Here is a 17,040-nt window from a genome sequence, read left to right on the forward strand (position 1 = left end):
CATCGCTTCAGCAGAGCAATTCCTCACGTCCAGAAAGTGGCCACTGCACCCCCGGTGGCCGATGCGTCAGAAGCACCCGGCGTGTCCCCCGCCGCTGCCTGCACCGACGGGCCCAGCTCCCCCGCCAGCCCGCGGCTGTGCCGTCGGTCACACAGCCCGTGCGCACACTCAGCTCTGAGCTGCAAACCCACGGCTGCACAACCAGCCCACACAGTCAATTTTTAAACTGCGTTTCACAAGCAGCTGCTAGAAGCCATATGCTCACGAAACGCGCGGGGTGCTGGGAGGAGGGGAGCCAGCCCCAGCAGACATTGGACCCCTGGGGGCGCAGCTGGGCGCCCTGAGCTGGCTGCAGGGGGCAAGGGGAGAGCCATGCCCCACACGACACTCCCCGAGAGACACGGAGAGCCCCGGCGTCCGCACTAGCGGTCACTCGTCGCCTCCTCCGCGGTGCTTTCCGGGTCCCGAAGGCCCGGACGGTCCTGAGCACCAGTGAGCCGGCTGGGGCTGTGTCTGATTTCTGGGTTCCGTGACTCTCTCCGTCCCATCTCCCCCACATGAGGGACAGCACGGAGTGGGGACCGCCTCCCGGGAAGGAGACCGCAGGCTGTGCCCCGGCCTCCTCTGAGCGCAGACGCATGGGCCCGGGGGCATCCACGTCCTGGGTTCACAGCTCTGGCGGGCCGTAAACTTGAAAAACCGGGTCTGAGGTGGCAGCCCCAGCGCGGCGCTGCTGCTGCCGGAGCAAACAGCAGGAGGGCCGGGCGACTCTGCCCCGGAAACACCACCTGCAGGAAGCGCCGGCGCTCCACAGAGCGGCAGGTGCCCGCACCCAGGGCGCAGCGGGCGCTGGGAGGGCAGTCCTGCCACACCCGGGGCTAGTGAGTCAGCAAACCCCGAGGCCTGGTGGCCCTGTCGGAGCCGGGGGGACCCGCAGGCCCAACAGCACACAGGTGCGGAGGACGGTGTGTGGGAGAAGAGCCGAAGGCCGGCGGACGAGAGAAGAGCCGCCCTGCGTCCTCGCCGACCCTCCCGCCAGCTACTGACCCTGCCCGTCCTGCAACCAGGTCAGCGGCGAGCCACCCCCGCCACTGGCCCCGCAGCCTGGAGATTTAACGTGCCGGGCGCTCTCCGGAGCCTCGGTCCTCTCCGGCGCACACACGGCCATGCCCGTCCCCCAGGAGCAGCAGGGGCCGGGCAGCCAGCACACGCACGTGCGCATCCATGCACGCACAAGACACACGCACGTGGGTACACACACACACGCAAAGGTGCCTCCACACATACGTGCACATGTACATGCTCAGGCACGCACACACACACGCACACACAGAAACACACTCACACATGCACGCACACACGCTCAGGCACGTGCACATGCGTGCACACAAACGGAAACACTTGCGCACACACATACATGTACACACACAGGCACACGTGCGCACGCTCAGGCACACACGCTACACTTGCTCACAGACGAGCGGCGAGCGGCTCCCCTCAGCACAGCCCCCTGTGGGGCGTGAAGGCAGAGGAGCGCCCGGCCGCGCTTCCGCCGGTGCTGGCTCTCGGGGCTAACACAGGACAACGGCCGGATGGTCAGGACCCACCTGGAGCCTGAGCATCTGGACACATCCCCGTGCTGCGGAGGAGGGGCTGGGGGCCAGGCAGCCACCCATGGGAGGGTGGGGGCGGTCCTCGCGGGAGAGCAGGCGCTTCTGCCAAACCCTGGGATCCCAGCAGGAGGCGGCACCGGGGGTCGGTGATGCTGCTTTCACGGATTCTACTCCACTACACACAAATTCCCCGCCGACCCTCAAAAACTCACACTGGTCCCGGCAGGAACCTCGGAGCCGGGCAAGCAGAGAGGGCCCCGGCGGGCCCCACAGGGTCAGGAGCTGCTGCGCCCCTGGGGACCGAAGGTTCGCACTGAGGAGAGAAAAAGGCAGAAACAAGGGGCCCGCCGCACGGAGGAGCGTGGGCGACACGGGAACGCGGAGCCTGGCCGCACCCGCGGGACGGGAAGGGGGCCCACGCCGCGCAGGAGAGCCGGGCAGGCCCGAGGCTCCCCGGGGGGCCCTGGAGAGCCGAGAGGGGGGTCCCACTTGGGGCAAGAACGGAACCGCGGACAGGACAGTGCCCGCCGGCACCGCCGTGTCCTGGGAGCAGGTGCACAGAAGCATCGGCCACGCATCCCGGGGTGTTTTGGGAACCACGACAAGGACAGCGTGGAGGGTGGGCTGCTGGGGATCCCAGAGCGGGACGCGGCGAGCTGCTCCCCGTGTGTGCAGCGTCGCAGGACCACACAGGCGATGTAGCTTAGAACCAGGAAAACCTTCCCGTGTTTGCCCAAACTGAGCTCTTTGGAAAAAGAAGAAAAGATTCCAGGAAACTAGAAACAAGTACACATACCCAATTTTTGAACGTTACAGAGTCTGCAGGGCTCCGGCCGGTGTCTGCTCGTGAACCGGCCACAGGCGATGGTGACTGGCTCACAGGCCGGGTGCCTGCGGTCCTCTGCGGTCAGGCATCCCCGGCCATTCAGTGAGCAACTGCTCTGTGCCAGGTGCTGCTCAGGGGACACGGTGACCAGAGGCTTTCCTCGTGGCGCCCCGGCACTCTCCTGGGATATGCAGATGCAGACGACGGGCCCTGCAGATCTGGGAAGGAAGGCTGCCGACAGCGGGGCCGCTCAGGGTGCTCGGAGAAGGCCACGAAAGTCTGTGGGGCTGGCAGTGGACAGGGACGCAGCCTTGTGGGTCCCAGGGTCCTGGTGGCCACCACGGGGCCCGGAGGCCACAGCACAGTGAACGGCCGGCAGCAGGAGAACTGACTGCCTGGCAGCTTCTCCGAACCCAAGACCAGCACCGGCGCAGCCTCGCCGCCCGTTGGAACCAGAGGCGCGAGGCGGCCCCCACCCCTGCGGCTGGCTGGCTCCTGGATGCCCGTGTGGGCTTCAGGAAGGCCTGAGGGCACATCTGAGGCCCATTTCACAGTCCCACACCCAGATGTTCCCACTGGTGGCCCTGGGTAAGCACAGTGCAAACTGCCGGGCCACCAAGAGGGCCGCAAGCCATGGCTTCAAGTGCGTCTGCTCTTCCCGGTGGCCTGGAGCACACACTCTCCTCCTGGCCCGACCCTCCCCACCATCCCGAGGTCGTAAGAATAACAAACACCCTCCCAGGTCCCCTGGGCCTCAGTGTTTCGCCGAATCTGCTGTAGTGTCCAGCTCTTCTGTGTGCACATGCGCGTCCTGCTGAACCTGAACCTGGGGGACGTGGCTGCAGCGTGCCAGCCTGCGCGCTCTGAGACGTGGGCCTGCCGCGCCCACGAGGAAGGCAGACCCCTCCCCGCAGCAGACCTGGAAGGCCGGCAGCCGCCCGTGGGCCCCTCCCCAGCCAGGACGGCAGGCCCCTCGCGTTTCTCTCCGTTAGGAACTCTGCGTTCTGTCCATCTGAACGCGGCTTCAAGCACTGGCGCTGCTGGGCCTGCATGGCTCACAGGCAGGCGCCCGGGAACGTGCAGGGTGGTGCTGGGACTCGTGCCGGGCTCCCTGGGCGCTGGGGTCTTCGTCTGGATCTACACGGCCCTCCCACGCCTTCACGACACCGACATTTGTGAAGATTCAAAAAAAATAGCTTTTTCTTTTTTTCTTTCTTAATTTTTTTTTTTTTTTTTTGCAGAAGATACGACGTGTTCTTAAAACCCTCAAAGGACCAGAAGTGGAGAGGGAGCGGGAATCTGGCAGACTGGCGAAAACACGGGTGCGGGGGGCGTGGGGCTGGAGTCTAGACGGTGTTCCGTGTGTACCCACGACAGCAGGACAGGGCCAGCGTCGTCCTGAGAGCCCCCCAGAGCCACTCTGCAGGTGCCTGACCCCCAAGACGTGAGGATGGCTTGTCAGCAGGGTGTGAGGAAACGCCCCGTGGAGGCTTAAACAAGGACCCGTTTTTGCCAGCGCCACGCAGGCCTGAGGACACCAGCTTGGGGACAGCTCTAACAAGGGGGCCCGAGGCCTGAGCGGACCCCACCGGGCAGGTGAGCAGCTTTGTGTGGGGGAGCGGCCGCCCGAGGCCAGGGCTGTGCGTGCCCGCTGGAGGGTCCCCGAGCATCACCCCCACAAGGGCATCACCCCCACAAGGACGGGTGCCGTAAAACCCGACGGATCCAAGAAACAGAGAAGTGGGGACTCCGCGTGGCGGCGGCCGAGGAGGGCAGTTTCTTTCTTTTCGTTCTGGTTAGCTGAGGTCCAGGATAAGATCAGTCTCACATGTACGAAGCAGTGACTCAGCACTTGCAGACGTGAGCCGGGGCCGTCCGGACAAGCGGCCTCCGAGTCCCCGTCACCTGCCCCCCACCTCCCCGCTGTAACGGTCAGCGAGCTCTCCGTGGAGAGTCTGTTTCTCAACTTGTCTCTTTTTCTCCTTTGCTCGTTTGTTTCCTAAATTCCACGTGAGCGAGAGCACGGGGCACCTTCTCGGACGGACACGACTCGCTCAGCACGACACCCTCCAGCTCTGCCCCCTTTGTCGCAAACGGCTGGACTTCACCTTTCTCATGGCCGCGGAACATTCTGTCGTGCACGGATACCGTGGCGCACGCCCGCATTGCCACCATGGTTCGGCACAGGCCTTGCCCCAGGGACAGGACCAGGGACACGCTGGCCTCTGCGACCAACAGCGACAGTGATAGCACGGGACCCTCCATGCACACCCGGACGACGGTGCTTGAAGCACTTAGGGAACAGGCAAGAGGGGGGGGGAAGACCCCGCGGGGGGCCGGCGTTCAGTCCCCGCGGGGCCAGGCCGGTGCCCGTGGCTGGGCCACTAGACACGTGTGGGCCACGGGCAGGTACCACGGGCGGCCTCTTCCCTCCTGCTCCCGGCACCCCTCATCCCCAGTGGCCAAGTCAGGGCCCGGAGGGGTCTTCCTTGGCACGCCCGCCAGCCTGTCTCCTTCCCACGGCAGGAAGTCACCCGCGTGTCTGACTCTGGCTGTCACAACAGCATAGGGCCCTGCAGACGAGAGGGGCTGGGCCCGGGGTGTGGGGAGCCCGGGGGAGCCGATGCCACAAGGAAGGGGGATCTTCAGGAGTGCTACAAATGGGTGGGGAGTGACAAGGCCAGGCGCCCGGCCCACCAGCCCTCAGGAAGACCAGCATTCTCAGACCACGAGGGCTCCCAGCGGGCACTCAGCTCCCAGGAGGGGCGTCCAGAGGCACGGGACCCGCAAATGTGAGGCCTGGGACCCGAGTCACGCCGCATCTCATCTGAGGGTCTCCCTCGGGCTGCCACAAACCCTCTAGTTGAATCCCATAACCTGCTAGCCTGTAGTCAGGGGACAGTCGAGCCTCTCTCAGCACAGATAGGCCCCCAGGACAAGCCGGGACTGGTTCTGGGGGAGGGCCCTGCACATACCTGCTACCCCCTCCCAGGGCACCGGGGGCTGGCACGGAAGGCCTGGGAAGAGACATGGGCCACCCGCCAAGCCCCCCACCCCAACCGGCCATATGCCTCCCTCCCATGGGGCAGCCATGCCCCAGCAGAGTCAGATGTGACCCCATGGCAGATGCAGGAAGGGCCCTGGGCTGCAGGCGCTGCTCTTGAAGGCCAAAGCCCCCCAGGGCCCCGGTGGGCCACCACACTGCGGAGGCTTGTGCTTCTTGGCACTGAGGCCACACGGACCACCACAGGGTGCGGGGGAAGCACGATGGACCCCAGGAACCTAGGGGCCACGAAGCATGATTAGAGAGAGCTGCTCTCATCTAGAGCGTCTGGCCAGGCCAGGGCCGCTGAGGGGGCCTCACTTGGGGAGCCTGAGGCCAGGGAGGGCAGAGGGCGTGGAGCCCGGTGAGCCCACCCGCAGGAGCCCCCGGGACAAGGGTGTGTTGTTCATCGGTCAGGGTCAGGCCCCGGGGAATCCTGGGATCCGGCTGGGCTCTCCCGGGCTGAGATGCAGAGTCTGGGGAGCAAGGGCCGCGGCAGCCATAGGCCCGCCGGGACCCCAACCCCGCCTGGGCCCCGCCACCAGCCCCCAAGAAGCAGAGCTGGGACCGAAGCAGCTACGACTCTGTGGCCATGGGATGGTGTGTGCGCCCCGCTGGGGCGGGGAGGGGGGTCTGCTGACCGTCTCTGCCTCCCGCTGGGACAGCCACGTGCCAGAAGAGTCCTCAGAGCCCCACAGGGTGCCAGAGGGTACTGGCGAGGAGCGTGACCTCCGTCCGGTGACTCCGCCTCCAGCCTGGTCTGCCCAGAGCTGCACGGACCCGGTGGAGGGACACACTGTCACTACTCGGAGACCACGGTCTTCCCTGCGGTCTCGAGTGCCCACCAAGGACACCAAAAGCTCATGTCTCTGGTATGTCATTTCAGGAGGGCTCCGAGCCAAGGGGTCAGCTGCTCACACTCGGCAGGGAACACACACCACCTTCTGGAGCCTTCTGAAGCAAATATCCATAATGCTCAATTATTCTGGGGGCTTCCCGAGCGGAAGGCAGCTCCGAGAGCTAATTAGCATATGCGCGAACAAGACACAAATATAGAGCTCTGGTATGGAGAGGACAGACAGCGGCGGGCCTGAGGGGGCTGCGCTGTGAGGCCACCGCGATGGGACGTGGAGTTCGGACAGCACCGCGGGGACCCGGCCCACCCCCACCCCCGGATCCGTGGCCAACACCACCCTCTCCGCCGGCCTCGAAGCCACCAGCTCCTCCCTGGGAGAAGCGGGTTCTTCTCCTGCTCACAAAAGAGGAAGAAAACAGTTGGTGGGGGGGAGGGGCAGGGCAAGAGAAAAATCGATGGCTGTGTTGCCATGGCGATGACAGCAGCCGGCGGTCCTCCCCGGTGCACTCTGCTGAGGCACAGTGAGACCACACAGCCCCTTCCCACAGTCCGCGCCTGGGTGTGGGGCCTCCAGGCAGGGGCAGAGGCGAAGCCGACCCTCCGGGCCCCTCGGGCCCTTCCAGCCGCTGGGCTGCAGGTCAGGTCCTGGGCGGGCGTGGGCCCCACCTGGAGTCCAATCAGATCTCAGGATCTCAGCGGCCTGGGGCCTCCACGGGTGTGTCCTCTGGGGGTCCCCAGGCCATCTATCCAGGATGGCAGAGGGGCGGCCTCAGAGGGACAAGCCAGGGCAGGAGGATGTGCAGGCGTCGCCCGCCAAAGACATGCTTTGTCCTGGTCCGCGGAGGCGGGCAGGGGGCTTGGTGGGAGCTCCACGTCCATTCTCTTCTCCCCGCAGACCCCACGGCATGGGCACAGGAAGACATCGGCAGCCACCGCGAGGAGGCTGAGGGGAAGCCCCCACACAGCCGCCCCCCCCGCCACCGCATGTCCCACGGGGCTCACCTCCAGCAGGCTCACCGCCTGCCAGTCCCGTCTTGCACCTGCCTGGTGTGACTTGCCAGGAGATGCGCGTGTGCACAGAGCCGAGAGTTTCGGTCTATGCTTCCCCCCAAAGCAGACACAGGTGACCAAGGTCACCTGGGAGAGGGAACTGAGGAGAGGTCACAGGAGGCCACCTACCCTCATCAGGACAGGACAGAGCAAGACCAGAAGGGCTCAGACATCCCCAGTGGTCACCCCGAGCCCCGGCCTAGTGCCAAGCAAAGATGCTGCTGTGAGCCCCTCATGGGCCCCCACCAAGGACCCTCCCTCGTCCGTGAGTGACAGTGGCTCTCCGCGATCCTGCCTGTCCCGCTACCTTGCTAACTGCCCAGGCAGGTATTGGCTCTCTGGACAGCTACTTCTCAAGCACTGACTTGCTGGAGCTCATGCAAGACGCACACAGATGTAGGCGACCCGCAGAGGACTGGGCATCCGTACGCCAAGTTGCCACGGTCAGGATGTCACAGCTCCCGACGTGCCGCCCTCTGCCAACGCCAGGGACTCCAGGCACCCACACCCCCCAGGGCTGGCACCTGGGGGAGGGGTGGAGACCTGCCTCCCAGGCTCCCGAGCCAGCACCTGCACCAGCCCTGGGGTCACCGCACTGTGGAGAGTTCTGCCCCAGCGAGAGAGCGAGAGAGAGAGAGAGAGAGAGAGAGAGAGGGAGCTGCTCTCCTCAGACGCCCCGGGGCACGTCTGGGGGACACGCCCAGCTCAGCGCAGGCGCTCTACTGCGCCTAGACTGGCGGGGCACGTGGTGGGGTCATGGGACAAGGTCCGGGGGCCAGACTGGCTGTCATGGGAGAGCACCGGGCCCCGGGGTCCGGGGCTGGCCTGGGCATGCCACTACAGGGAGGGGTTTACAAGGCTCCGCAAGCTTCCCGCGGCAAGCCAGGGCAGGAACAAGCTGACAGCAGGCCAGGCCAGGTCCTCACAGACCCTACCCAGCCCCGTCACCCAGAAAACGGGCTCAGGACCGAACTACGGCTGAAGGCCCCTCTTTGCCCCTTCCAAGCAGGAACCCTGGTAACCCCGCAAGAGGGCCCTGGATCCCCAGCCTGCCCTCAGGAGGAGACCCAGCCATGGACTGCTGTGCCCCACTGTCATTCCTGCCCTAGAGCAGACCCCTGGTTGTCAAGGGACAAGGAAACGTGCTGGAAGACCTCTCCTGCTCTCGCCAAAGCCACTGCTAACAAGACAGGGATCCGATTAGGACCTTTACTAACGTCTCCGGGCAGAGGCTCAGTCTAGGCCCTAACACCCTCACCAGGGTGGGCTAAGCGAGTACCCTGGAGGCCCCCAGGGGGAAAGCAGGTCGTCTGAGCCCAGGGGACCCTGAAAATGGACCCCCCCAAAGACCACCCCAGCCCCAAGGCCTGGGCTGCAAGGCGGGACCGAGGGAACACAGCCGAAGACAGAAAGGCCGTGCCACCAGCTCCCAGGCTGGCTTCGACCGTTCTCATCCACACAAAGCTGAGCAGGAGGACAAAGTCCAGGAATCCACAAAGGGCTGTCCAGTATCAAGCTCTGACAGATCCCCATGGCCCAGGAAGGCCAGAACAGCGCGGTCCTGACCTCTGGGGTTGCTCGGCTGCTCCTGCCCCAGCCACTTCTTCACGGGCCAGTGGAGGGGGTCTTGGTGTCAGCCGGGAAGGGGAGGGAAAGGCAGGATCTCGGCATAAAGGGGCCTCTGAGCCAGGCCCTCGGGACTTGAAATCGCTCTCACAGTGTGGGTCTGACTCAGCCTCCATATGGCACGTTCCTACTGTCGGGGTCCGACAGCAGGGGCCACATCAGACCGACTGCGGTAGGGTGCCTGACGGCGAGGCGGGGACACACGAGAGCTCCTTGGCCAGGTGGTCAGCTCCTGTGGTCAGCTCTGCCAGCCACGGCCGGGCACGGGAGGAGTGGTGCAGCCAGATCACCTCTCGGCCTCGTGAGAGCAGGCGGGCAGCCTCAGGTCCCATCCAGAACCGTGTCTGCCTTCAGGGGCCCTTCAGCCACCGCTGCAAGGTCCCTGGGGTTGCACTGCCAAGGGCACGCCCTTGTGTGGCCCTGCAGCCCAGCCACCCTTGCTCAGGCCAGCAGTACCTCTAAGTGAGAGGCCAAGTTTGAGAAAACCCAGCTCTGTGCAAAGAACCAGAAAGAGGTGCCCAAATCCCACAGGGTTCTCCGTGGGTGACATGGGAACGCCGGCCTGGGCTCTTCACTTGGGGAACCACAGGTGGAGGACGGCCAAGGGCAAGGCAGTGCTCAGGCCACACCTTCCTTAATCCAGTGACTCAGGGGCTAGAGCAGGCGGGTTTCAGGCCGCCTCCCAGCAGAAGTGCCTGCTGCAGGGCCGTGCCCCACACATAGCTCTGGAGCTCCCGGTGCCAGCCAACGGCGGCCCTGTAGGTGCACACGTGCCCCAGACCACTAACAGCGGCCGCTTCAGAGGCAGGGGACAAACACGAAACGGCCGTTTGTATGGATGAGGCAGCCGGAGCAGGCCGCGGACAGGACCGGTGGGCTGGATGGGAGTGTGACCCCGTGTGGGGGACACGGGAGCTCAGTGCGGGTTCTGCCGCACAGCTCTTTAAACAGCACTGCCTTCATGAAAACTCCAGAACCCTCCAGACTTCCCTGCAGAGACGGGAGGCCAAATGGTGGGCGACGTGATCCCCTGCTGCTGGCCGAGTGATTCCAGCACCGAAAGCCCGAGTCCCTTCACGCGTGTGTCAGGACCACCCCCCTCCTGCTTCCTCCCTGGGTTCTGCCCGCTCCGTGCACACAGTGGCCCTGCGGACAAGAGCCCAGGCTGTAGCTACAGGCCTCGTCCAGCAGGCAGGACGTGCTGTGGTACCCGGCCCCCTGGGAGACCACAGATGCCAGCAGCCTCGCCTGTGCAGGGGCCCAGAGCAGTGGCTGCCCCCCTGGGAGCAAAGCACCCCTGGGAGCCAATGCTGGGGACAACAGTGCATGCCACGGCACAGACTGGAGCCAGGAGCCAGCCCTTCGTGCCTGGGAGGGGGACACACCCGGCCATGGCTGCCTGTGCCTGTGGCACACAGAGGGGAGCCAGAGCAGAACCGAGGTACTGTCAGGGCGAGGGAGGGGGCAGCGGTCCAGAAGAGACGGCGGCAGGGCCTCTTTCCACTCCTCCTTCAGCTTCTCCCTGAACGGAAATGTCCCATCGCTTGACCCTTTAAGGAGTGCAGAGCCTGGAGGGACCCCAGCCGCCGCAGCACGCCCTCCCTGGCTCAGCCTGCCCTAGGGCAGGTGCTCCCATAGCCTGTGTCCCCACCACGCCACGGAAACCCCAGCCTCCTTCAGGATGAAGAGAACCTGGCCTGTTCCCCCCCACGGACCCTTCTAGAAACATCTGCAGCCCTGTGCATGCTCCCATATCAGGCTGATGGCATTTCTAACTGCTTGTGGTCCGGACAGATCAGGAAGCGGCCTGAGCACAGGACCTCCTGCCCACCCTCCAAGGGACTCAGATGGAGGGAGTCACGGGCGGAAGGGCCGCAGCCTCTCTGAGATCCAGAGAGTCGCCCCCCCCCCGCCCCCCGCAGGACCCTGGGACAGGCACACAGTTGGGGTGCCCTCCCTGGGGCCACAGGCTGGGGACTGGCCTGGAGCCTCGGACCCAGCCAGCATGCCCATCCCAGCACGCCCAGCTGCCAGGGAGCCCGGCGCCAGCAAGCACAGAGCCCACAGGGAGCCGAGCAAAGTGGGGCCTTGGAAGAGCTGCCCCGAGCGTGCAGATCAGAGGCTGCTGCGCTCTGTAATTACCCCGCGGCAGGCGGGGGGCACACGGGAGGCGAGCCTCAGCAGAGCCGGGAAGGCCGAGGTCTGAGAGCCGCAGGCAGCCGCCCACGGCTGAGTGTGGGTGGTGCCAGCGAGGGGGTTAGAGGCGCTGCAAGAAGCTTCTGAAGGCGGCCGTCCCCAGCTCCCTGATGAAGCCGCCTGCGGGATCAGAGCAAGTCCTGCCGGCCTAGCTGCAGGGGGCAGGCCCGAGTGGAGCAGAGAGCCCTGGAGCTGGGGGCACAGAGACTGGCGGGAGCAAAGGCAGAGCGGCCGGCCGCCGACCGTGCGCGGAGATGGGCAGAGTCTGGGCAGCCCCAGCCCAGGAGCACAAAGGCCGCCGTGGGGCCAGGCTCGCACTCACGTTGTGGGAGGCTCTCCACTCCCACAACCTCGGAGTCTAACTCGAGGAGTGCGCTGCTCGAGACCCTCCCTCTGGGCAGAAGGGGCACTGGGCTCCGCAGGGGGGTGGGGGGGTGCAGGGTCCTGCCGCAGTCCGATGAGGGTCTGCCCGTGTCACTCTAACGGGGGACTGGAGGAGTCAGAACACAAAAGGGAGTGGGGCCAGGGTCTCCGACTCTCCAGCCCCCAGGAGGGAGCACACCTGAGACCCAGGCGGGAAGTCGGCAGCCAGAAGGCCCGCGAAGCCCACTGAGCCCCACGGCCAGATCACGCTTCTGAAAACGACCTCCAGTCAGAGAGCCTCCTTCCCGGGGCCTGGGCCAGCCGCCCACCCACACACTCCCCCCGGAGACCAGCTCATTCTCAGCAGGACTCCCAGCTCCCCACTCCCGTCCTGGGGGGGAAGGCCATGGCAGGAAATGATCAGAAACAGCAAGTCCACGGCACCGCAGAGGGGAAGGGCAGCAGGAAGCCAAAAACTCTAGCCCAGACAAAGGGACAGAGAAAGTTACCACGTTGAGACGGGGCTCAGCGGCTCAGGACGACATGTCATCTGCCACTCACATCACACCCCGCGGCCGCAGAAAGCCACGACCACGGGAGAAACCAACAGGCCCTTTGTCCTGGGAGCGGGGTGGGGCATGCCTTGTCGGCTCGCTGATCAGCACGGGGGGCTCTCGAGACTGGGACGTGACACAGAACCCACATCTGTCATCGGGGGACAGGTGTGCTCTCTCCCCGAGCACACGTGCGCACACGGGGCCCCGGGCCGGACAGAACAGCCCGTCAGGAGCCGAGACCCTCACCTGGGTCGTGACCAGCCTGCAGAAGGGGAGGGGAGAGGAGCCCACGCTGATGCCCCTGGCAACCCACTGAGGGAACTGGGCACGGAGGGGCCAGGACAAATCACGTCCTCGGCGGGTGACCTCAACACCTGAGACACCAATGACACTGCTGCGTGGGGACGGTGGCCGAAACAGGCCACCGAACCCCAACCCGTCCACACAGCCAAGAGCAAAGCATCCCAAATGTGAAATTTCCACCAGGGCCTCAAGGCGGTGGGCAAAGCAAGAGACTCAGAAGGGCCCAGGAGATCTCGTCTTTCTCAGCAGGTCACCGTGTGGGCCAAGTTCAGGCCGGGGGTCCCCCGGGGCGGCATCATCTGTCCCTGGTACATGGCACCTTGAACGCCCTGAGTTATGACAATGAGAACAAGTGCCTCCTGGCGTCTGAGAAGCGAGGCTAGTGTACCCCCCCAACCCCCGAGCTGGGCTGGCCAAGAGGGCCAGTAGCTGCGTTATCTGGGCCAGGGGTCAGGGTGGTGGGGGGAGGGGGTCCTGTCCACGCAGATGTGGGATGAGAACGTGAGAAGGGAACGTGGCTGCCCGAGCCACACTCAGAGGGGAGCCCTGCCAAGACCCACAGAAGCCGCTCGAGCCGGGCGCAAGCCCATGGGCTCACTCCCGTCCCCGGGGGTGACGGCACTTCCGCAGGGAGCACCCGGGGCTGCCTGCCCCGCAGCCCAGCACCACGTCTGAGGCGGCCTAGCAGGGCAGCACCGTGGAAGTCACCGTGGGGCAGGGCTCGGCATTGCGGTCCCGTGCACACACTCGTTCAGAGCAGCAGAACCCCCCAGAATAACCCAAGAGCCGACAGAGAGAACACAGAAACGTGGCGTTCCCGGTGTGTTCGTGGAATGTTCCACAGCAGCCAGCAAGGGCACTTGCTGCAGGGACGGGCTCCGGGCAGCCCCCGAAAGCACAGACCCGCCCTCCCAGGGCTCCGCCACCCTCCCAGGGCTCCGCCACCCTCCCAGGGCTCCGCCACCCTGCCTTGCTCCAGACCGCGCTTAGTCCTGCCAGAACGCCTCGCCTGGGCCCCTGCTCTCGGGCGCCCGTCCTCTGCAACCGGGTCGCAGCTCAACACCCGGCTCTGGTCAGCCCACCCGTGGCCCTGGAGGCACCCTCCCCACAACACACACAGGCGCACAGTCGGAAGATCTGCAACACCCCAGGGACGAAGACCCCCAACGTTTCCAGGAGGAGAAACACAGAACACTCACCGGAAACTGAAACCCCGCATGGGAGAAATCAGCAGCCCAGCGCGGGGGCCCAGAGGACAGTGGGTGGTGTCCCCAAGCCCGAGACAGGACCGCATCCTGTCTGCGGTTCTAAGTCAGCCAAGCCTCTGGCTAAGTAGAGATGCGGCTGCAGACACACGAGGGCTCAGGTGCTTTCCTACACACATGCCCAGGATCCCCCAACTGAGGGAGAAACAGAACCAGAGCACGTGGTCCTGGGACTGGAAAAGGGACTCCCGGTGGACGGTGGGGGGGGGGGTGTCGCAGGCGGGAGGGATCCGAGCGAGCAGGAAGGTGGGGCTGGGGACGCGCTCCCGAGGGGGAAGAAGCAGCTGCACGAGCCAGCACCGTGGCCGAGGGTCTGGGAACGGATCAGCAGAAGCAAACCGAGAACCAAGCAAATGAAGAAAACAGCCAAGACGGAAGTTATAAGCACAGTCACAGGAGCGATAAAAATCCACACCCCAAATCAATTAACCGGACTTCCCTGAAAACAGATGCATTTGTTCTCCCAAAAACAACTCCAGAACTGGAAAGCGAACGGCCCCGGGAGAAACCATCTGGGAGCCCTGCACCTCTGCCCCGGACAAAACCCAGCCGGGGAGGGCGGGAGCACAGACCCAGCCGAGGAGAAGCGAGCGCGGGAGAGACGCTGTCGCGCTGCCTCACGAGCAGGATGCGGATCTGGAAATGCCCAAACTGGAAACAGCCCAGACGTCGCTCAGCAGAAGGCAGAACCAGCCGGCGCCTCCATCCAGCGGGAAGCCCTTGGCGCCGAGGAGCGAGGGGCCGCTGGCGTGAATGACTTCCACGAGAATTCTGCAGCTAGAAGCAGCCAGGCCCAGAGCAGACCACGGCACGCGCCCCGCAATCCCACCGCTCACTTCCTGTGCAGAAACAAGCCAGACTCCAAGGTCACGACGGGTCACTGCCCGATGTCCGGAGCCGCTGAGCACGCAGAGGACAGGGGATGAGTGGCTTCCAGGGGCTGGGAGGGCCACTGGGGTTGGGGTCTTCCGGCCGGAGTGGGTGATGGGCGAGCTTTGGAACCAGATGCCAGTGAGCAGCCCCGACCTGCGGGGCCTCAGAGAACGGGAGAACTGGCTGACCAGGGGAGCCCCATGTTTGCTGCCACAGCACGTGGCGAGAGGACACAGGTCTGTTTGCCTAACACCTGACGCACGCAGAGGACATTTCTGTCCAGTGCTGGCCCTCCACGCAAGCCTCGGGAGAGAGTCCAAACACTCAGGAAAGCAAACTGGAAACTCCCTCATTCCAGCCGGGATGGGCCGAGCTCCTGGAGCGGTGAGGGGCCGTCCCTGCCCTGGCGAGCTCCCTGCCTCGCCGCCCGGCTCTGCAGCACAAGTCCGCCCCGCTGCTCACTGGGTCCCGCCACCAGGAAGCTCTGGGACCTCAGGATGGTTCCGCACATGCCCACCTTCCTCCTGGGGCCACAGAGACACCCGTTTTCCCGTGGGCAGACCCTCGCCCTTCTGTGAGTGTGACCACAGGGCCCATGTGTGACCCTCGTAGCCACAACTGACCCCATGGTCAAATGCCCTTCTCGCAGACAGGAGCCCATGTGCAAACTCACTTGGGTCACGCACAACCCCAGCTCCCCTCCGAAGGGATCAGAGGCCTAGCCCGTGGCCGCCAGAGCTGCAGCCAGGACGCCCAGGAGGTGCGGGCAGGCCCGCAGGTGGCCTCTGAGCCTGAGCGTCCCCCATGCCACCGGTGAGGCCGCACCTGCACACCTAGGGCCCCCTGCGTCCTCCCGTATCTGCCAGGGGCAGGGAGCCCCGTCGTGTCCGTGGAGGCCAGACGGCTTCCCTCTACGCCGAGAGCGCAGCACAGCCTCTCAGATGCCAGAGGAGGGTCTGCCTGGCACCCATGCAGGCAGAGCCCACCCATCGTGCAGGGTCCGGCCCCAGTCACGCGTTCCACCCGGCAGGTTGCCCCCGGCCTCGTAAGTCTCCAGAGTTGCGGCAGTGTCTTCGCTGGACACGGCCTGGGCCTGCCAGGGAACTGGGCCGGCTGGGCATCCGCGTCCCTGAACAAGGCAAGGCCAGAGCCCCCGCAGAGTGCCACGGTGGAGAGAACCCACATGCGGCAGCGGACAGTGTGAAAGGCCATACGGGCCGTGGGGGTGCCGGGGGAGGGAGCTGGCCTGCTCCGCCCGCGGACAGCCCGGTGCCCCACACCTGCGGGCGCGCCCAGGGCCTCTGGGCGCGTGAGGAGCGACATGAACTCACAGCACAAAATTTGCAAAACAGTGAAAGTGCAGAGAGAACGACCCATGCCAGGGTCCCCTACGGCGCTTCTGGGCTCTTTCCTCAGGTTACCACATGGCGCGCACACACCAGGTCACCCCACGCGGGCTGGCGTCCCGCCGCCCTGCTATGCCAGGTGTGCTCCCCGTGACCTCAGATCCACCAGCCACGTGGATCTGCCCGGGTCCTCACCCCACGCTCTGCTCCTCGGGGGGACTGACCCACCTGTGTACACCCTGAAGCTGCCCAGCGCACCCCACCTGTGGCCAGCGCGCACCCCACAGTCTTTGCTGGCTATAAGGGTCACGGTTCTCTCAGAAAAGCTTCTTGTTTGATGAGGACAACGTGATCCCCAGTGGAAGCAGGACCAGACACAGGAGAGGACCCCAGCCCTGCCCCGCCACAGGTGGCGACCCGGCCCCCACCTGGGGGTCTCTGCCGCATCAGAGGTCTTACCGAGTTCTTTGGAGCCCTGGCTCTCGCTGGCTAGCTCGCCCATCTTCACGAGGGCGTCGAAATAGCCTTTGGCAGCGTAGGTCACACCTGAGAGAGGAGAGAACAGCTAGTGCCCTCCCTGTGGATGGACAAGACCCTCAGCACCCACGCCGAGCTCGCGGTGCGCGCCAGTCCCCTGAGCTCCGCGGCCCTTCCACCTGGGCTGAGTGTACCCCGTTTCTTGCTGGCGTTCTCCACTCGCTGGAACCGTTAGAGCTGCTGCTCTAGGAACCTGACCGCCCTGCCCAGTCAGGCCCGCCAGCCAGCCGGGGGCTGCCAGTCAGCTACTCAGGTCAACTGCTGGGTGCCGTCGTCAGCCCCGCGGGCTGGGTGAGAGGTGGCAGGGCCCACCGAGGAATGTTGCGAGACCACACCCTGCCGGGCAGGACACGGCAAGAAGCTGTGCACACAGAGACCCCCAGCCAGCCGTGGGCAGACAGCGCCCCTCACCTCTCCAAGCTGAGGCCACACCGCGGGCCCACCGCACACCCCACGGTGACTGTGGCCACCCGGGATGTGCTCCTGGTGCCCAAGGAAGAGCCCAGTGCCCGCCGACCCCCTGCAGGGGCCTGCCCACCCTGCAGGCTGGGGAAGGACAGGGTGCTGGGAGCAGCGCCAGCCGTGG

General features: G+C 65.4%; 1 protein-coding gene across 7 annotated transcripts in view; it reads right to left on the reverse strand.

The window, feature by feature from the left end:
- Positions 1–17,040, reverse strand: part of BAIAP2 (BAR/IMD domain containing adaptor protein 2) — a 62,600-nt gene that overhangs the window by 28,098 nt on the left and 17,462 nt on the right. For all 7 annotated transcript variants that reach the window (XM_045085732.1, XM_013054314.2, XM_013054310.2 and 4 more), the window contains exon 3: positions 16,377–16,463. In XM_045085732.1, coding sequence (XP_044941667.1) covers positions 16,377–16,463 — 87 coding nt within the window. The remainder of the gene's footprint in view (positions 1–16,376; positions 16,464–17,040) is intronic.

The sequence above is a fragment of the Mustela putorius genome, unplaced genomic scaffold (assembly GCF_011764305.1).
Source record: "Mustela putorius furo isolate JIRA1106 unplaced genomic scaffold, ASM1176430v1.1 tig00000873_pilon_pilon_pilon, whole genome shotgun sequence".
Classification (NCBI taxonomy): Eukaryota; Metazoa; Chordata; class Mammalia; order Carnivora; family Mustelidae; genus Mustela; species Mustela putorius.